At 43.8% G+C, this 21,417-nt stretch overlaps 1 protein-coding gene across 1 annotated transcript in view; it reads left to right on the forward strand.

The window, feature by feature from the left end:
• Positions 1-21,417, forward strand: part of ZSWIM8 (zinc finger SWIM-type containing 8) — a 114,624-nt gene that overhangs the window by 46,348 nt on the left and 46,859 nt on the right. The window contains exons 3-4 of the mRNA XM_074999745.1: positions 14,413-14,566; positions 20,923-21,017. Of these exons, the coding sequence (XP_074855846.1) occupies positions 14,413-14,566; positions 20,923-21,017 (249 nt within the window). The remainder of the gene's footprint in view (positions 1-14,412; positions 14,567-20,922; positions 21,018-21,417) is intronic.

Consider the following 21,417-nt stretch of genomic DNA (forward strand, 5'->3'; position numbering starts at 1 on the left):
ACATGTAAAGGGAAATCCTGCCTTACTAATCTACTAAAGTGCTTTGAGATGGTCAATAAGCATGTGTGTAAGGGGCAATCTGGTGGATATAGTGTACTTACATTTCCAGAAAGCCTTTGAGGTCCCTCACCAAAGGCTCTTCAGTAAAATAAGTTGTCATGAGGTAAGAGGGAAGGTCTTCTCCTGGACTGAGAACTGGTTAAAAGACAGGAAACAAAGGGTAGGAATAAATGCTAAGTTTTCAGAACGGAGAAAGGAGTGGAGTGGTATCCCCCAAGGGTCTGTACAGGGACCAAGCAGATTCCACCTATTTATAAATAATCTGGATAAAGTGGCAAACAGTGAGGTGGAAGAATGTGATGCTGATACTAAAGTGTTCAAAATAATTAAGAACAAAGTAGATACTGAAGAGTTTCATCAAGTTGTCACAAAACTAAATGATTGGGCAACAAAATGGCAAATGAATTTTAATGTTGATAAATGCTAAGTAATTTACATTGGAGAAAATAATCCCCGCTATACATACGAAATGATGGGGACTAATTTAGCTATAACCACTCGAGATCTTGGAGTCCTTGTGGATAGTTATCTGAAAACATCCACTCAATGTGCTGTGACAGACAGAACAGCAAACAGAATGGTAGGAGTCATGGAAAAAAATAGAGAATAAGACAGACAATGCATTATTGCTGTTATATAAATCCATGGTACACCGACATCTTGAATACTGTGCACAGAAGTGGTTGCCTCATCTCACAACAAAAGAATTAGGGGTTACCAGATGAAATTAACGGGTATCAGGTTTAAACCTAACAAAAGGAAGATTTTCTTCACACAACGCATAGTTAGCTTGTGGAACTCCTTGCCAGAGGAGGTTGTGAAGACCCAAGACTTTAACAAGGTTCAAAAAAGACCTGGATAAGTTCATGGAGGTTGGGTCCATCAATGGATATTAGCCAGGATAGTTTGTGATGGTGTCCCTAGCTTCTGTTTGTCAGAAGTTGAAAATGGATGTCCGGAGAGGGGTCGCTTTCATGGTTACCTTTTCTGTTTACTTCCTCTGGGATATCAAGCATTAGCCTCTGTCAGAAGACCGGATGCTGGCCTAGATGGACCTTTGATCTGACCCAGTATGGCCATTGTTATGTTCTAAGCTATTCTATGCTGTCATCTGCTCTGTTGGAGTTGTGGGCTGCCGGTCTGCTCATTTCCAGCTTTGCCACCAAATGTGCTATTTCCTCATCTTTTAGTTTCTTCAGCAAATGCAACGTTTTCTGCGGGGGTGGTGAGGTGGGGCTGGCTGAGCCCAAAGCGATCCCTTAAACCATTGTTGCTCAACATGGGATTTGCACACCCTGACATACCCTGTCGTGACATCAGACTGCCTTGCTGAAAGGGATGCTTTTAAAGGTTGTGGATGCACATTTTTTTTACATGAGTGTGGTGTGGTCAGAGAAGGCGGATGATGTCCACCTCTTTAAGAAAACAGATCTGTTCAGAAAGTTGCAAGCAGGGATTTTCTTTTCCGAATGCAAAATTACCATCGGTGACATTGAATTGGCAATAGTGATACTGAGACCCAGCCATAGAGCTGGACAACAGTGAAGAATTGTTCAAGAGGCTGACCAAGTGCAGAGTGGTGGCTGAATGTACCTTTTGTTTTTTTTAGACATTCTCTGCCACTGTTTGCAGTTAGACTTCAATGAAAGCAGTATCCTCCTGGTTGTAGCTGCCTGCTGTGTGCTCCATTATAGTGAGCACAAACGGTGCAAAGTTTCCCCCGGGGTGTGGCATGGAAGTGTATAGGCTGCCTACTCATTTTTTGCAACCAGATGTCAGGTCAATAAGAAGAGCACAGCTTAGAGCACCGAAACCCTGATTGAGTAATGACCTGCAATAACGTGTCCTGCTTCTTGAGATGTGCCTCACGTCCCCTATTCTGAAATTAGTGCCATATTGTTGAGTTGCTGTAGTGTTTTCCACACTACAGGGATGTTCAATCTAATTATGTTATGGTCATTATTGGTAAGTGGTCCAGCTATATTGATCTCTGGGACCAGATCCTGTGCTGCACTTAGGACTAAATCAGGAAATGACTCTCCTTTTGTGGGTTCTAAGACTAGCTGCTCCAAGAAGCTGTCATGTAAGGTGTCAAGAAACTGTGTCTCTGCATCTCTTCCTGAGGTGACGTGTACCCCGGTCAATGTGGGGATAGTTGAAATCTCCCATTATTATTGAGGGTTTTTAATTTTAATAGCTTCTCTAACCTTCCTAGTATTTCTCAGTCACTCATCATCCTGGTCAGGTGTCCAGTAATAAATCCCCAGCGCTATGTTCTAAGAGCGTGGAATTATTAGCCATAAAGAGGGGGGATGTGTTAAAGTTAACTGGGAAGCCTCACCCTGAATGGATGAGGCTCACAGATTACGGTTAGTCAGTGGAGGCTGGAGCAGTCCCCCACCTCCACAGAATCATAGGGCTGGAAGGGACCTCAGGAGGTCATCTAGTCCAGCCCCCTGCTTCAAGCAGGATCAACCCCCACTGAGTCCTCCCAGCCAGGACCTTGTCAAGCCAGGACTTAAAAACCTCAAGGGATGGAGAATCCACCACCTCTCGAGGCAACACATTCCAGTGCTTCACCTCCCTCCTGGGGAAGTAGTTTTTCCTAATATCTCACCTACACCTCTCCCTCTTCACTTTCCGACCATTGTTCCTTGTTCTGCCATCCGACACCACTGAGAACAATTTTCTTACCCTGTTCTTTAGAGCTCCCCTTCAGGAAGTTGAAGGCTGCTATTAAATCACCCCTTAGTCTTCTCTTCTGTAAACTAAACAAGCTCAAATCCCTCAGCCTCTCCTCATAGGTCTTGTGCTCCAACCCCTTAATAATTTTTGTCGCCCTCCGCTGAACCTGCTCCAGCAAATCCACATCCTTTTTATACTGGGGGGCCCAAAACTAGACACAGTATTCCAGATGCGGCCTCACCAGTGTCAAATAGAGGGGGATGACTACTTCTCTAGATCTGCTCGAAATGTTCCTCCTAATGCACCCTAGTATGCTATTAGCCTTCTTGGTTACAAGGGCACACTGTTTACTCATATGCACCATAACCTCTAAGTCCTTTTCTGCTGTACTGCTGCTGAGCCAGTCAGTCCCCAGGCTGTAACAATGCTTGGGATTCTTCCGCCCCAGGTGCAGGACTCTACACTTCTCCTTGTTGAACCACATCAGATTTCTTTTGGCCCAGTCCTCCAGTTTATCCAGGTCACTCTGGATTTTCTCTCTCCCCCTTGTTTTGTGTCATATGCAAACTTGCTGAGGGTGCAACCTAGTCCCTCATCCAGGTCATTAATAAAGATGTTGAACAACACCGGCTCCAGAACTGGGTATTGCAGCACTCCGCTTGAAACTGGTCGCCATCCAGATATTGAGCCATTGACCACTCCCTGTTGGGCCCGACCTTCATGCCAGCTTTCTATCCATCTTATAGTCCAAGGATCCAAACCATATTTCCTTAATTTATGGAATAGAATGTTGTGGGAGACCCTATCAAAAGCCTTGCTGAAGTCGAGGTATATCACATCCACTGACTTTCCCATGTCCACAGAACCTGTTACCTCGTCATAGAAGCTAATCAGATTAGTCAGGCAGGACTTGCCCCTGGTGAATCCGTGTTGGCTACTTTCGATCACTTCCCCTCTTCCAAGTGCTCCAAAATGGATTCTGTGAGGGATCCCCTCGTGATTTTCCCAGGGATTGAGGTAAGGCTGACCTGTCTGTAGTTCCCTGGATTGTCCTCCTTTCCTTTTTTAAAGATGGGCACTGTATTTGCTTTTTTCCAGTCATCCAGTATCTCCCCCAGTCTCCAAGAATCTTCAAAGAGAATGGCCAAAGGTTCAGCGATAAACTCTGCCAATTCCCTCAGTACCCTGGGGTGCATTAAATCCAGACCCATGGATATGTGTACATCTGCTTTTTCGAGATAGCTCAGAACTTGTTCCTTCCCCACAGATGGCTGCCCTCCACCTTCCCATACTGCATTGTCTAGGACTGTCGTGTGGGAGTTGACTGGGTCAGTGAATACTGAGGCCAAAAAAGCATTGAGTACTTCAGCTTTTCCTACATCATCTGTCAGTAGCTTACCTCCCTCCAGTAACATCCTGTAACAGCCCCACACCTTCTCTGATAACCTGTAGAAACCCTTCTTGTTACTGTTCATATCCCTTGCCAGTTCCAGTTGTGCTTTCGCTTTCCTGATTACTGCCTGGCATTCTCCAGCCGTATGTTTATACTCCTCTTTAGTCAACTGTCCACGTTTCCATTTCTTGTATGCAGGCCTCAGGCTGCACCACCCCGCAGGGCCCACTGTAGGTGGGGGGGTTCTCCAGGCTGGCCAGAGCAGCCCTCATTCATGGTCAGCCTGGCCCGGGAGCGCTGTGGGCAGGGACACTTGATCTCTGATGGAGCAGTCCCCATCTGTGGCAGGTGCGGTGGGGCTGCTCCAGCCCATCTGTGACAGGAGTGGGGCCGGACCTCCTCCTTGTCCCTTCTGTTTACTCTGTCAACCAGTTGAACTTCATATTTAATTAGTTAAATGGAATTTTACGTCTCTAATAGTTTGTGTTACAGTTTGGCTCATAGAATCATAGAACACTCGGACCGGAAGGGACCTCGAGAGGCCATGAAGTCCAGCCTCCTGCCCCAATGGCAGGACCAAGTACTGTCTAAACCATCCCTGATAGACATCTATCTAACCTGCTCTTAAATATTTCCAACGATGGAGATTCCACAACCTCCCTTGGCAATTTATTCCACTGTTTGACCACCCTGACAGTTAGGAACTTTTTCCTAATGTCCAACCTAAACCTCCCTTGGTGCAGTCGTTCAAGATTTTAATTTGATTCTACACTTTTTACTTCACATTCTGTGTTGTAACTAAAATATCTTTGAAAATGTAGAAAAATATTCCAGATGTTAAATATATTTCATTGGGATTCTGTTTAACTGTGATTAATAGTGATGAATTTTTGTGTTAATTCCATGAGTTAATTGCAATTAATTGACAGTCCTACATTTTTGTAGGACACTTTTACCCTTCTGATACAGTGGTGATGCTTTTGTGATGAAATAAATATAAAGTCAGGTCAGTCTAGTGTATAGTCTGGCTCTCAGCATTGACATTCATACAATGACAGTAATGAGCTCTGTGTGAAGAATTACAGGTGAATTACACTAAGTCAAATACAACATTATGTGAAATGTATTTTTACCTCTTAGCATTTTTTTTGTTTTTGTTTTGTTTTGTTTTTAGCTTGGTTAGCCTTATTATAAGCTTCCTGCCCAAGGCTTTGGGCTTGCAAGCTGATCCATGCAAATAGACAGAACCTAATTCATGTCAGCTCTCCAGGAATCTAGAGGTTGTCCATATTGATCAGTTTGCAAGATCATGACACGGGGGTTTGTCCACATGATGCAGCTTTTTGTGACAGGACTACATCACTAAAAGTTGGGCAGTGTAGCTGCTTTTTGTGGGTTCCTTTGCTGACAAACTCCATCCACTCTCAATGAGTTGTGCTCGTGCTGTCATCAGGCCAGTGCTGCTGCCAACAAAATGCTGTTCACACTGGCACTTGTTGCAGCAAAGCATTTGTCTTTTGGGATGTAATTTTAACATCTCTGAATCTCTTTCAAGTGCCAGTGCTGGCATAGCTGAGGAATAGAGAGAGCTACTGAATAAATGGCCCATAGGCCTGACGCTCATTTTGCTTACTTTATCTTGGAAAGACCAGACTAAGGATGGAAGCCTTAGTGACAGACATGTTAGGGAGAGCTGTGGAGGGGAAAAAGAGCAAATACTTTATTTTCAGTTTCTTGTTATTAAAGGAAATTCTTGAAGCTGCGATTTCCCATGTTCATTCTCAGGCCACAGGTGAAGCGTGTTTTGTTTTGGTTTGTTTTGTTAAATGTTTCTCTTTGAGATACTGAACAGTAATGGGACAAATGAGGAGGTTGGTGATTGGTATTTAAATGAACAGTGGTCTTTCTGGGTTCTGATCATTGAGTCTCTGAAAGTAACTTCTCCTTGTATTTTGTGCTCAGGCGATGAGTGGCATTGATGTGTTTACAGAAGTGTAGTTCATATAGTAACAGAGGTAGCTGTACTAGTCTATATACTATCAAAACAAAAAAGCAGTCCAGCAGCAATTTGAAGATTAACAAAAATAATTTATTAGGTGACGAGCTTTCGTGGGACAGACCCACTTCTTCAGATCATAGCCGTATCAGAACAGACTCAATATTTAAGGCACACAGAACCAAAAATGGTAATCAAGGTTGACAAATGAGAAAAATGTTATCAAGGTGAGCAAATCAGAGAGTAGAGGGGCAGAAGGTGGGGGGAGAGTCAAGAATTAGATAAAGCCAAGTATGCATAAGAGCTCCTATAATTACCTAGAAAATTCTTCACCCTTGATAATATGTTTCTGATTTGTCAACATTGATTACTATTTTTGGTTCTCTGTGCCTTAAATATTGAGTCTGTTCTCGTATGGCTATGATCTGAAGAAGTGGGTCTGTCCCACGAAAGCTCGTCACCTAATAAATCATTTTGTTAGTCTTTAAAGTGCTACTGGACTGCTTTTTTGTTTTGGTAGTTCATAAGGTGGTTTTGCATATCTCAACCCAGATATTTAATTAAAAACAAATATTGCTGGATGAATTTGTGCTGGGTTTAAAACTTAGAAAAAAGTTGGTGCAGTTTGTAACTCTTAAACATATGAAAGTAACTTTTCAGAGAGGAGGAAATAATGAGAGAAGTAAATATGCAGGAACACAGCAAAACCGGAGACAGAAGTGGACGGAAATTAAAAAACAAGATGATATCGGGTTTCAGAGAACTTAATTTTTTGCATATTACAGTCCAATGAAGCAAATGTTTCCATGGACATGCTCCATATTTCTTAACTTCATTGTCGGAAGTAGCATGGAGATGGTAGGATATTGTTGCTGGTGGGACTTAGGTCACACAACTACTGCCATCTGGATGGAGATGTTCTTTCTTTAAAAAAAAAAAAAAAAAAAAAAAAAAAAAAAAAAAAAAAAAGCATTCCACAATAACCTATTTCTTTCCTCAGTTACAAGCCCTGGAGAAACATAGGAAGATTGTTAATGTTAAGGAAGCGCTACAGTTGAAATTGCAAAGCACACTTTTGTAAACTAAATTTTCTTCGCTGGCCGGCACTGCATCCACCTGTCTTTTTATTAGCAAGAGTCTTTTTATTAGCAAGAGAAAAATTTGTTTTTTTTCTCCAGATATAGTTCTAAAACCTTTTATTTCTCTCCACTTTTCTAATGTCATATTTTTGGCCTCATTTTTTTCTCTGTTGTATGATAGCTGATTTTATCCAATTAAATACATATACTCATGTTAACTACTCTTTACTGCTTATACAAGTTGCAGCTCCCTCATCTGGCACACTTAAGATGTGACCTATCCTGAATGAGGGAATTTGCTGGACAAAGGGAGTTACCTGTGCCATGAGAACTGTGCATGTGTGAGGTGAAATTTCATCAATTTCTCTTCCCTTTGGCTCTGTGCAGAGCCAGGGCAGGGGGAAATTGATGACCTTGCTGAAGGGTGCCCTCATTCCAGCTAGTGCAGGACTGGTCAAATGCTGACCCTGCAGGAGCGTGCTCACACTGGGAGGCAGCTGTGGCAAGGGCGAAGGGAGGGAGGGTGGGAACCTGTTCGGAGCTGGGATACAGTTTAAATGCCACATCCTGGCTCCAGCAGGCTCGCAAGGAGAGGAGCCTGCACTCTGGAATCTCCTTCCTATCCCCACCTCTGCAAGAAATTTTCAGTGGTTACTCAAATTACTCAGCATCCCTGACGTGGCTTGTGTTCACTTGCCCCCTTTTTTTCAACCTCACTCCTTTGCCCCACATCAGGTTTTTAATAGGATGAGGCACAGCCATCCATTCACGCCCCCGCCACCCATCCTCCCAATGATCTGTGACTCCAGGCTGGTTGGGGGGTGTTGGGGACACAGTGCTGCTCTTGCTAGCTGGCTACGAACAGCCCACAAGGAGGTTTTGAGATGAGCAATTCCCCTCACTATGGCCAGTAAGAAGGGCAGAGAAAACCCAGGCCCATGTCTGCCTGGTGTTCCCCACCCCCGTGAAGATGGTGTGTTTTGTGGTGCATTTGAAACATGTATGTGCATTTTATCCTTATTTAGTGTGGTGTATGCACTACGGTACTGTGTTTGAAAACCTCTTTAAGACTGTAATCATGGTAACTGTAAGTGTGACATTTATGAGCAATAGATTGAGCTGAAAAAAGTGGGTGTGCCGTGGAATTGTCATTTGACGTTTGCTGTGTTACTGACAAGGTTGGAGCACTGGTCTATTCTGCACAGCTTTTTAGCAACATGGCTATGTCAAAACAGCTGTGGTGTGAAGATCAGGCAGCGTAGCAGCTGTTAGTCTTTTTTGTGTGCGTGCGGCTTTTTTGGCACCTCTGAACAACAAAAGTTTTGTTGCTCAACTGCCGGTGTAGACAGAGCACTAGTCTCCAGCCTTCCTCTGGCCCGCCTTTTCCTGACCTGATTCTCGGCACCTTTTCAACTAAGAAAAACAATTTTAGAGTTATAGATGTCCTGGTAATGTTACCCTGCATCATAATATAACCAAGAAAGATCCATGTTTCTTCCATATAGAGCTGTTATCACTTCCTCCTTACTTTTGGGGTGTCCCAGCTACCTTTTTCATTACAAGAATGCCTCCACATGTTTTTAATTGCTTATTTTAGGCTTTTTTGGAAAATGAATGCACTAGTCATTGAGTTTTTCTATCTATTCCATTTCTTGAGGATGTTTTTGGTTTCCCTCTCATCATTAGATCTCATATTTCTGTCAAGTGGGTTAGATTTCGTGCCTCCTGACCTTTATCTAGAATATCTAACCTATATTGGTTTCCTGATCTCACGTTAATTTACCCACTCCTTCAGTTTCCTTCCTGTTTTTCTCTACAGTTTATCCATTGTGATTTCAAGGTCTGATTCAGCTGTCTCCCTGTGTGAATGGGCTCCTCCAGGGTCTGATTCATTCTAAATTGCTCTAGGATCCTCCTTTTTCCTCACAATTCCAGTTCCCCTACTGTATTGCTATTCAGATTGGGCACCAGGCCCCTCTTCCCCCTTTTTTAACAGGCTTTTGTTCAGCTCCTAGTCATTAGGAGAGAGGTGTGAAGATGCACATTGGCCCAGGCTGACAAGTGAGAGGTTGTCATGTATTAAACAGCAGTATTGACTTTTTTTTAATTTAAGAAGCAGTGCTGAGAAGCTGCCAGTGGTAAGCTGTGCTCCTTCTAACCTGAGCTCTTAGGCAGCCACCCGTAAGACATTCAGGTGCTGCCCCACTGATTTGCAGAGAGCCCACTGTTGGAGGCATGTGTTTCTGTTGGTGCTGCACATAACAATTTTTTTCTGCACAGGGACATTAGAGGGAACACTGTTGGTAAGGCTAGCTTTCATATTTTTTGGTGATTCTGCAAAGCATTTTTTCATTGTTGTCCTACACACTACTTTACACAAATATTAGCTAGTCACAGCAGCCCTCACCATGTACAAGATTAGCTGTGATGTTTTGGAAGGATCCCAGAAGTGACTCTTCAGGACACAATAATACACACATTTTGTTGGGGAGGCTCACCAACAACACAGAAAATCATGGACTGAATAGAGCGCTGGATTTGTGACTTGTTGCAATACGGTAATCTATACACCACACACTAGCTCCCTTTCAGCTTTTTTCCCTATGACTACAGAGTTACCAATGGTCCATTTTGCCCTGAATAGCCCCTTGAAATATCTCTTGGCTGCTTATGCTAAACAATGTTCCCCCTTGTATTTAGTTGTGACTTTTTTCCCATATCTGAAGAGATCTGTGTAACCTTTAAAGCTTTTCTTTCACCTACAGAAATTGTTCTGATTAAGAGATTACATCATCCAGTTCATTTCTCTGATATTTCCCATAGTTGAAGTTGCAGCAAAGTTTCTGTTCAATGCCCAGTTTTCAAACCTCTTTAAAAATGAGAATGCAGAGTTAGATTGGCTTGAAGGCTGACATGCATGCATCAAGTAGAGTTTGTAATGAAAGATGGGGTCTTTTACTTAGGGGATTTCTGAGGTACAGCCTCCTTGCACATGTCAGAATTCATCTCTTTTTAGATTTTTCCATATAATAGAGGAAAAATTGAGATAGGGAGAGGATCCTCCCAAACCTGTATCATTAGAATTCCCAGGTTCCTGATAGTGTGATAATGCTTCAAAATCAACACATTGAAAGTTTTTGTTCCCCTCTGTGGAGAGATCCCCAGACTCGTGTGAGGTACACCTGACTTGTAACAGTTACCTTTCCCCACAAAATGCCCTGTAGCCTGTGGAAAGGAGCACAGGGCTGTTCTCTTCAGATAACTGCTCTTAAAACATCTGTGCATCTTGGCAGACCTTGTTACTGCCCACGGCTTCTTAGAAAGCAGTGACTATCACTCCTTCCCAGGGTCTCACAGATGAGAAAATGGGCAGGCTGCACAAGGCTGATGTAGGTGGAACTGGATTAGAATCCAAGTTTCTAATATGGTAGAACCTGTTACTTAATCACACACTGCCCTGAGGGACAGTCAGGGTGGTTAGCATCCACTGCTCTAATTCAGTCCACCTGCCTGCCCCTCTCACAGCCAGGCATAGAACCCAGGAACCCTGTGTCCTAATATGTTACCGCAGTCTACCAAGCAGCCGAGTACCTTCTTTGCAGTGTTTGAGCTGAAGCGGGAGAGGGCTGGGTGTGACTTTGAAGGTACTCTTTCAGTCTCTTGCTGCAGAGGAGCACTGACTAGAGGATGCTTGTGGACCCTTCTAACACTGTTTTTTGTGATTGTTTACATTGCTCTTAAGAACGTATGAATGGCTATATGGGGCCAGACTAAAGGTCAAGTCAGCCTGGAATCCTGCCTCTCAACAGTAGCCAATCCTGCGTGCTTCTGAGGGATGAAAAGAACTGGCAATTGTAAAGCAGTCTCGCCCCCGTTGTGCATTCCCAGCTTCCAGCAAACAGTTCAACCAGTTGAATTCCTTTTGCAGGTGAATTATTTCTTAAAACCTGAGTTTTGCATTTTCTACAATACCCAAAAAGTCAAATAAGCATCAAAATTAGTAAAGGGCTAAGTAGATGCTTCTAGCAGAGCCAGGAATAGATCCCTTTTATCCACTTAGGGAATGTTTTTATGGCAGACTGACAATATTCTGTAATCTCCTGAGCGTATTTTGTGGAATCATCTGAAACTTTATTAAACATCTGATGAAATGGATATTTGCCCACGAAAACTTATACTCCAGAATATCTGTTAGTCTGTAAGGTGCCACAGGACTTCTTGTTGTTGTTTTAAACTGTGGGTACCTTTTGTCAAAAATGCGATTGTGTATGTGGTGTTATGGCACTGTATGTACCTTCTGTGGCAAAGGGGGGGCATGCTGCTATTCATTTTTTCTGTTAATCCTTTGGAGCCACGTCCCTGGTGAGCTTGTGTGTGTGTTAATTCAAACTAGATTTTCCAGGGATCTACAGCCAAAGAAAAGGGATTTGCAGTTAGCGGTGAACTGTGCCCGCTAGAATCTCTGTTAGCTGAACTGTGGTAATCTTATTGGCATGTGTATAGGCTCTCTTGTTTTAACACGTTTTCTCAGTAATGCTTTTTTAAATGTAAAAATACAGAAGTCTTGCACAAGGAGCGTTGCATGGCACCTCTTAACCATAGCACTTACAGTGGGTCTCATTCCCATTCCTAGTGGGTAGATGTTCACATCACATAAGCCAGCCAGTGTTTCTCAAATTTTTAAAAATAAAACACATCCCCCCTTTTTTCTTAAAAGTACCCCCTGTACCTACAGTTTTCAGATGCACACAATATTTTTCTACCATTGCAACACATTTGTTTAAACAACTTAATCATAACTGGTTGGCTGGAAGAAATTGTCTATAGGCAATAAACTTGCCATTGTACTTATGATTGTGCAAAAAGGATAAATAAAAATTAGATGACTGTAAAATAAGTCATTTTTTATTCATAAAAAATGTTGAGAAACACTAAGTTAATGTACCCTCTGGATGAGCTCTGTGTACACCCAAGGGTACACATACCCCGGTTGAGCATTGACATAAACCACCGTATTAACAGTCACCAATTCAGTTTGTCACCAGCACTAAATTCACTTCAAGTTGCAGTCTGAAGAAACAATTTAAAAATACTTAATAAAAGTTGTTTCTAATACTTCAGTTGTCCCAGATCCCCAGTTTTACAATCATTCTTCAGTGGTTTTGGCTCTTCTCTCCTCTGGCATTGTGTGAAAGACACAGACAAACAGGGAAAACGGACACACTATGAAGTGCTGTTGAAAGGACAACAGGAGGATTTAAAAAACTTGGCTGTAGCAATCTCAGGAGCTAGTTTGTGCCTGATTTTTTTTTTTTTTTTAACCTGGTATAGTAACAAATGTGATTTTTAAAATTTCATTGTGTCTCACAAAAGAGAATGACCGTAGGGTTTTGATGGCTGGACAGTTGCAGGTGATGGAAAATCAGAAGGGCCTGGTCTCCCCTCCATCAAACTCTTATTTCACTATTAAATGAGGGGATAGCCCCTTTCCTTTGCAGTTCAATTATGCTGGGATCTTTTAGATTTAATGATAGGATTAATGCACCACAAAATAGTGACCCTTCTTCGGTGCAGATTTAAGGTTACTGGTTCACATCCCTCTGGTGCTGGAAAACAATGCTTGTCTGTAATAGATTGGCTCCATTAACTGTCCCTCGATTCAAAGGGATTGCTGCTTTGCATACGTAGTGATATCAGTGTACTGAGGTGATCAGAAACGTCCCTGTGTGGAAGCTGTGTGTGTGCTTTGTGTTTGAACAATCCCTCAGTTGAACAGGCCTTTTCATATTGGGGAGTACCGTGGCTGTTCTGCCTGCGTTTTCACCCCATCCTATCCCATCCTCTGAGTTAGGAGTGCTGCCTGTTCTGGCTGGAGGGCTGTCTCTGGGCAGAGTCTGGGAAAAGTGCTGGCTGACAGCTGTGCTTGGGCTTGCCTTTGAAATGTTGCCTGGAGGCTGGTGGGAAGGCAGAGACTGTGCTTGGGTTCGTTTATATTCTGCTTGCCAGACCAGCTCGAAACACTTGTTAGGGAGAGTCAGGGACGTAAAACATGGAGTAACTGAAACTGTGCTAATTAGGCACATGCTGGGCCGGGGGCAACGCCTGACCAGGGCTGCTTCCCAGTGCAGGGCAGGTGAATGGATATAATGCCATTCCCATCTCTGGTTTTAGGGCCCAGGGCTGTAGGGAGAATGAATCTCTGCTACCCTGAGTAGTTGTGCGCTGATACACTTAGATAAAAAGTATCTGGCTGCATCACCCACCCCCTTGTTAAGGCACTTCTCTTCTTAGGTTATTATTTCATGTTTGTTTTACTCCAATACCTGATACTCCCAGTCAGCGTCCGGGTTCGGCTGGCTGGGTGCTGTACGGATGTGTGCAGAGGCATTGTCCAAGGGTCCCTCTAATTTTTTCCATCCTTAAACTGAATACACTTTATGTTCACCAAGGAGCGTGCAGATGGGAGTGCACCACACATGTTTACAGAGGTTTTTAAGATATGGAGAAACTAGCCCTCTTGTTAGGGTTCAGTGTGGTTGTGAAAGAGCTGTGGTGGGAACCCCAGACATTAAAATAAAAACCTGCATCCCTGTGTTGTGCTATCACAGCATGTGTGTCCAATGAGCGAAGTCTGTGCGGTCATGGGACTCTTAAGCTGATTCAGAACCAGCAGAGGGGAACTGGAATACGCCACAATGAAAACGTAGAATCATAGAATAGTAGGACTGGAAGGGACCTTGAGAGGTCATGGAGTCCAGCCCCTGCCCTCATGGCAGGACCAAGTACTGTCTAAACCATCCCTGAAAACATGCAGTTGTTCATCTGGAAAAGGCCTGTCCACTTGCAGGCTGCTACCTACCAGGTTCAACCAGAAATATAAAATATGAATGCAGTCAGGACCTCTTCAATAAAAAGTCTGGTGTGATTCAGCATATGCTGGTGACAAAATACCTGGGTCACTAAGGCCTCATTGGGCAAGCTGAGCTCTTCACATGCAAGTGGGTGGGTTCACAAGAGTGCTCTGGGGTTGTGAACAGACATTGGATTGGCAGGTGACTCTCCAGAAGAATCTTGTGTATAAACCCAACAGGAGGAGAGAAATAAGAGGAGTTGCTTCCATCCCTTCTGTTTTCAGCCTCTGATTAATTTGTCTCACCTAATGGGTAACGGTAACTAACTAGTATTCCTTGTCCTGTTAGATGGTTTGGTGATTCCGCTGGTGGAACTGTCTGCAAAGCAGGTGGCATTTCACATTCCATTCGAGGTGGTGGAAAAAGTCTACCCACCCGTTCCCGAACAGCTGCAGCTTCGGATCGCCTTCTGGAGCTTCCCAGAGAACGAGGAGGACATCAGGTGATATATTCTCTTCCAGTCACGTGAACTTTTAAGTAAATCAATCTGTGTATAGGAGAGTCCGAGTCCTGGATCAAACTGTGGTCGCTTACTCTCTTGGTACCCTTCCAGTGCATGGAAATTAGGCACATTTTGAGAGGTGAAGGGTTTCCTAGTTTGAATTTGTTGCTGAAGAGGCAGGATTTAAGACATCTGGAATTCTGAACAAGCCATGAATTCCTATAGAGGTCTTCCAGAGTCTGTCTGCAGCAGTGAAAATCAGATATGGGCTTGTACTGTGGCACTGAAAACCACTATGTAGGTATAATGTCGTGGTCTGAAGCCCATTCCGTCTAGGCTTCATGGTCCAAGGGCCAACTTCAGCCGAACGGTGACAAAGATATTGTTAGCGCTGTAGAGTGAGCCCAAGGCCATGGATCCAGGCTGAGGTCTCACTGCTGCTTGTTTAGATGAACCCTCAGTCATGGCAATTCGAGAATTGGAGAGGTACTGACCTTCTGGATGGGCAGAAAAGGGGTGAGCCAGGCATGTGACAGTATTCTTTACTTGGTTTCAAATATATTGATGGTTATTTGATCAATAATCTTTCTGCTTTTTCCCAGTAGTCAGAATCCCAAAAGAATTGATTGTTCAAGAATTTCCCACAAAATCTTCTCAGTTGTGGGATAGAAGTGTGCATGCTTAGGCTAAGTCTGCACTAGAGGCTTTTGTTGTCAACAAAACTTGGGGAGCATCCTGATTCCCAAGGTGTTCTGTCAACTGCAGATTGACAGAACGCAGCACTTTTGTCGACATCCTTATCCCGCTCCCCATGACAGAAAAGCTAGTGTGAATGTTCTGGAAGGCCCTCTGTCAACAGACAGCGCTTCTTGGACACTGGGTAACCCTGACTGCTGTGCTTCTGGTTGGCCGTTTTGTCGAGGCAGTGGCTGGGCAGTCAAGCAACTCCTGTTGACAAAGCAGATTGCTTTTTAGATTCACTTTCCCCTCTGGGACCCAGGTATTTTGTCACCCCTGTCTGGCAAAACTTCTGTCACTGGGTTGCTTTAGTGTAGACATAGCCTTAGTGTGCAGCCAGAGCCCTCTAGTAAAGCTGTGCCCCAGGAGTTGCTTTAGAACGGAGACCCCTTTCACTAATGAAATGAGAATAAACATTCCTCTGGGGCAGGGGAAGTTCCCTATAGGAAGAGCAGTTTGTCCACAGTAGAACTATAGATGAAGACAGGCATCTCATTCTGGTTTGTGATGACTGTAAAAGCCATCTAATAACTTACCAAAGGACAGCAAATTTCACTAAGCATTTTGGTGACAGTCAATGAATCTGTAGATACGGTACATATTTTGTAACCAGTGACACAGGAATTGGTAAAGGTCCTGTAAAACTAATCTGAGTCCCTGAAGAAGGCTTAATTCCAAAGCCTCCATGATAACATGCAGGGTTGGCAATTTCCTAAAGTAGGTTAGGACAGGGTGCAGTAAATACCTGGTTTTAGACCCAGTTTCAACTGGGAAAGTTGGGGAAAGAATTGCATCAGTGTTCAGCCAGCATAGAACAATTTTTTTCCCCCGGACACTGGATACATTAAAAGATGAGGAATAGGTTCTGTGCTAGCTGCACAAAAAAAAAAGCTGCTCCCCCAAATGGACCAGGACTGATAATCTGCAACTCTGCAAGCTTCTGGGCTACAGCTCCGCACTGGAATTGTCATACAAGAAAATGTTTTTGACTTTCATTTATAAGATTAAATACTGAAGTGAGTCGTAATATGTAACTTCCATGAGAAAATACCAAGCCAAAATATATACAGACATTCCAGTGTTCAGTATAATTGTAGTGCTGCCACTGCAGTTTTATTTTTATTTGTACAATTCTAAATTAACCGGCAAATCTAGTTCCTTGTGTAACACAGTTTGAATATGTGACTAAAATAGGGTGACCACTAGGCGTATTAGGTGGGACGGTCCATATTTAGGGAGCCAAAAAGGCATCCCAACATTTTTTAAATGGGACCGATTGTCCTGTATTTGCCACCTTCCCTCCTCCCCGCCCCCGTGACTTTTTTTCGTGTGCTGGCTGGAGACTCGCAGGGCTTTTTTTCTGGCCACCGCCATTTTTAAAATGTAGCTTCCCCGCCTGCTGCACCCCTGGGACGCCACTGCCAGCCCCAGCCGCCTTGCTCAGGTGTGTGGTTGGGCCACGGACGGAGCTGGGGGAGGGGGAAGTGGGGGCTGGAGCAGGGGAGCTGGGGCCATCACTGGAGCCCCCTCCACCCTGAGTCCCCGCTGCAGGGGTAGGGTGGAACCAGAGCCCTACTGCAGCCGGAGCCCTGCACAGCGCGGGGGCAAAGCCCCCCCAACCCCCACCACATCACAGGGCCAGGGCAGAGCCCTGTGTGGTGCGGGGCTGAGGACCCCCTGGACCTCCCATGGGGCCAGAGCTCCCCTCCTGGGGTCCCATTACAGGGTTGGGGTGGAACTGGGGCTGGAGCCCTACCAGAGCTGCCACTGCTGTGGAGCTGGGGCCAGAGCCCTGCCTGGTGCAAGGGTGGAGCCACCCTCCCCACCCGTCAGCCCTTGCCCCGGGCCAGGGCCAGAGCCTGTCCTGTGTGGGGCTGAAGCATCTCCAGATGTCCCGCGGGGCTGGGGTCGCCACCGTGCCCCCACCCCCACCCCGGAGCCCTGTGCAGCATAGGACTAGGGCCAGAGCCCCTCTGGAGACCGCAGCACCGAGCCCTGAAGAGCCTGCTGAAGGCTTGTTTCTCTCTTCAGCCCCAGTGGAACGGGTGGTGTGTGGCTCTGGCTGGAGGGGAAGGGTGCAGGAGCAGGCTGGGGTTGGGGTTTGGGCAGGAGGTAAAGTGCAGCAGTGGGGGTTGGGGGTGCTCAGGTCTGGGTGGGAAGAAGGGTGCAGCCATTGCCTGATGCAGGATGACCATCTGTCCCGTTTTACCCCCCGATAGTGCCCGCCCCCCACGGTGTGCTGTGTTTATCCTCACGGAGTACGGTCACCCTGAAGTAAAATCAAGTATAATGTGGTCATTAATGAAACTTTTAAAATAGAAAATACCAAAAACTGTGACTAACTAGTTTTTCTCAAACCATGGTGTTACTTAGGAAAACATCAGCCGTGGTAAATACTATCCCATCCCTGGTAAAATGTCTAGAAATGTCAATGGCTGGTCACAGGATCCGTTAGACAGTGATATAATTATTTTTTTTAGTAAGGTGTTGTAGAAAAATCACAGTAAAGGGTGGCCCCAACTTTAAAAGTGAAGTAAGGTTTTGTTCAAAGTAATTCTAAAAAAGAGCCACCACCATGGCTTGGCTTAACCCTGTAAAAGAGGCAGTGAGAGATAAAAAAGCATATTTTAAAAAGTGGAAGTCAAATCCTAGTGACGAAAATAGAAAGGAACATAAACACTGCCAAATTAAATGTAAAAATGTAATAAGAAAAGCCACAAAAGATTTTGAGGAACAGTTAGCCATAAATAAAAAAAAAATAGTAAAATGTTTAAGTACATTAGAGCTAAAAAAGCAGTGGGGCCCCTGGACGATGGGACATAAAAGGAACAATCAAGGAAGATAATGCCATTGCAGAAAAACTAAATGATTTCTTTGCTTCAGTCTTCACGGCTGACGACGTTAGAGAGATTCCCAAATCTGAGCTGTCCTTTATAGGTGACAAATCTGAGGAACTGTCCCAGATTGAACTATCATTAGAGGAGGTTTTGGAACTAATTGATAAGCTAAACAATCACAAGTCTCCGGGACCGGATGGTATTCACTCAAGAGTTCTGAAAACTCAAATGTGAAATTGCGGAACTATTAATGGTGGTTTGTAACCTATCCTTTAAATCAGCTTCGGTACCCAATGATTGGAAGACAGCTAATATAACACCAATATTTAAAAAGGGCTGTAAAGGAGACCCTAGCAATTACAGACCAGTAAGTCTAACATCAGTACCAGGCAAATTAGTAGAAACAATAGTCAAGAATAAAATTGTCAGATGTGTGGAAGAACAGGATTTGCTGAGCAAAAGTCAACATGGTTTCTGTAAAGGGAAGTCGTGTCTTACCAATCTATTAGAGTTCTCTGAAGGGGTTAACAAGCATGCGGACAGGAGGGATCCAGTAGACATAGTATACTTAGATTTCCAGAAAGCCTTTGACACGGTCCCTCACCAAAGGCTCTTATGTAAATTAGGTGGTCATGGGATAGGAGGAAAGATCCTTTCATGGATTGGGAACTGGTTAAAAGACAAGAAACAAAGGGTAGGAATAAATGGTAAATTTTCACAATGGAAGGGGGTAACTAGTGGCGTTCTCCAAGGGTCAGTCCTGGGACCAATCTTGTTCAACTTATTCGTCAATGATCTAGAGAAAGGGGTAAGCAGTGAGGTGGCAAAGTTTGCAGATGACACCAAACTGTTCAGGATAGTCAAAACCAAAGCAGACTGTGAAGAGCTTCAAAAAGATCTCAGCAAACTGAGTGATTGGGCAGCAAAATGGTAAATAAAATTTAATGTGGGTAAGTGTAAGGTAATGCACATTGGGAAAAATAACCCCAATTATACGTACAATGCGATGGGGGCAAATTTAGCTACAACAGATCAGGAAAGGGATCTTGGAATTATAGTGGATAGTTCTCTGAAAACATCCACGCAGTGTGCAGCAACAGTTAGTAAAGCAAATAGGATGTTAGGAATAATTAAAAAAGGGATAGAAAATAAAACAAAGATCTTACTTCCCCTATATAAAACTATGGTACACCCACATCTTGAAAAGTGTGTGCAGATGTGGTCTCCTCACCTCAAAAAAGATATATTGGTGTTAGAAGAGGTTCAGAAAAGGGCAACTAAAATGATTAAGGATTTGGAACGGGTCTCATATGAGGAGAGGCTAGAGAGACTGGGACTTTTCAGTCTAGAAAAGAGGAGACTGAGGGGTGATATGATAGAGGTATATAAAATCACGAATGGTGTGGAGAAAGTGAATACAGAAAAGTTATTTACTTGTTCCCATAATCTAAGAACTAGAGGACACCAAATGAAATTCATGGGTAGCAGGTTGAAAACTAATAAAAGGAAGTTTTTCTTCACAAAGCTCACAGTCAACCTGTGGAACTCCTTGCCAGAGGACGCTGTGAAGGCCAGGACTCTAACACAGTTTAAAAAAGGGCTCAATAAATGTTTGGAGGTTAGGTCCATAGATGGCTATTAGCAAGGGGTAAGGTATGGTGCCTAGCCTTTTGTCGAAGTCGGGAGATGGATGGCAGGAGACAAAATCACTTGATCATTGTCTTCGGTTGACCTCCTCTGGGCACCTGGCATTGGCTACTGTCAGCAGACAGGATACTGGGCTAGATGGACCTTTGGTCTGACCCAGTATGGCCGTTCTTATGTTCTTATCTAAGACCCAAGAGGATGACAGTGTACAAATGTTCAAAAAATACAATGAACACTAGATTAGCAAAGTTGGGGGCTGTCATTTAGAGCCCCAGATGTTGAAATAGCATCTGCTGACTTCTTGGCTTTTTGTCAGAGCAACGTTACAACTACCATAAATCGCAAAGAGCTGTTGCTTTCTAAACCCTTATTTCATCCTTTGGCTCTGATAAACCATTTTGGAGAAAGGGATGAAATTTCTCATCTTTTAAATTCAAAAGAAAATCTAATTAGTTGATTTGCATTAAGCCTGCATGAAAAATGTCTCTGCACCTGATCAAAACGCATACACGTATATTTCATAGCAAATTAAATTCTAAAAAACTGTTGTTTTTTACATGAGGAAAAGTGCTCTTGACACTTTTTTTGGGACGAATTCAGTTAACACAATCTTAAAATATTTTAATCTAAAGATTAATTTGAACAGCTCGTAGTCTATGACCAAGTATTTTTGAGATGTGTGCAATATTAAATTGCTGGCCCAGACTTCAAATACTAACTTCAGGTTTGATCCCCTCTTCTCAAAAGTAACATTCCTTCATGCCCCACCCCCCACACAAATCCCTCGCAAAAACAAAAGCTAGAGAACTATGATGGCTGCTGGATGACCTGGTCCAGTGGTGCATCAGCTGGACTCGGTTTCTAAATAAGGTGTCTGTCTCTTTCTGGTACAGGGCCATAGACCAACTTCCAGTGGGTCTTTACTCTGGAGGCAGTTACTTACCAATCTGTCTCTCACTTACCCAAATAACCATGTAAATTCTCCAGACCTCAGTTAGTACTCTGTCATGTCCCTTGGCTGAAGGTATTCAAAGCAGTCAGCATAGAGTGCTTCCATAGGATGCAGGTGGAATGCAGCTCTGCCTTTCTCCAGTGATGGCTACTTGAAAGGGAACTCTGTGTGCTTTTTCCTAGGCTGTATTCCTGCTTGGCCAATGGCAGTGCAGATGAGTTCCAGCGGGGGGAACAGCTTTTCCGGATGCGGGCTGTCAAAGACCCTCTGCAGATAGGTAAGAATGCTGCATCTGGGTTTCTGTAGAGATTTTCAAATCTGTGATTCTAGTGCAGACAAACGACTAATGGTATGAACACAGCCTCAAGACCAGCTGCCTTTGCCAAAGGACTCTTGTAGTCTGGAGTTTAGAACAAAGGACCTGAAACCAGATGAATCCTGGGTTAAACTCCCTGTTGCACTTCTTAGCTTTGGAGGTCTGGATAACTTGCTTTGCTGCTTGAAGCCCCTCAGGCACTTCCCTGAAAATTAGATGCATGATCGGATCTGAGCGTCTTCCTGAGGACACTTCATGTGATGCATTTGTCACCATAATGATAATATTTTTTGTGAGTAACTTGGCTTTCTAATGGCAGAATGAAATTCATGCTGCTAGTAAATATGTGTACTGCAGAGAT

This window comes from Carettochelys insculpta, chromosome 7 (assembly GCF_033958435.1).
Source record: "Carettochelys insculpta isolate YL-2023 chromosome 7, ASM3395843v1, whole genome shotgun sequence".
Classification (NCBI taxonomy): Eukaryota; Metazoa; Chordata; order Testudines; family Carettochelyidae; genus Carettochelys; species Carettochelys insculpta.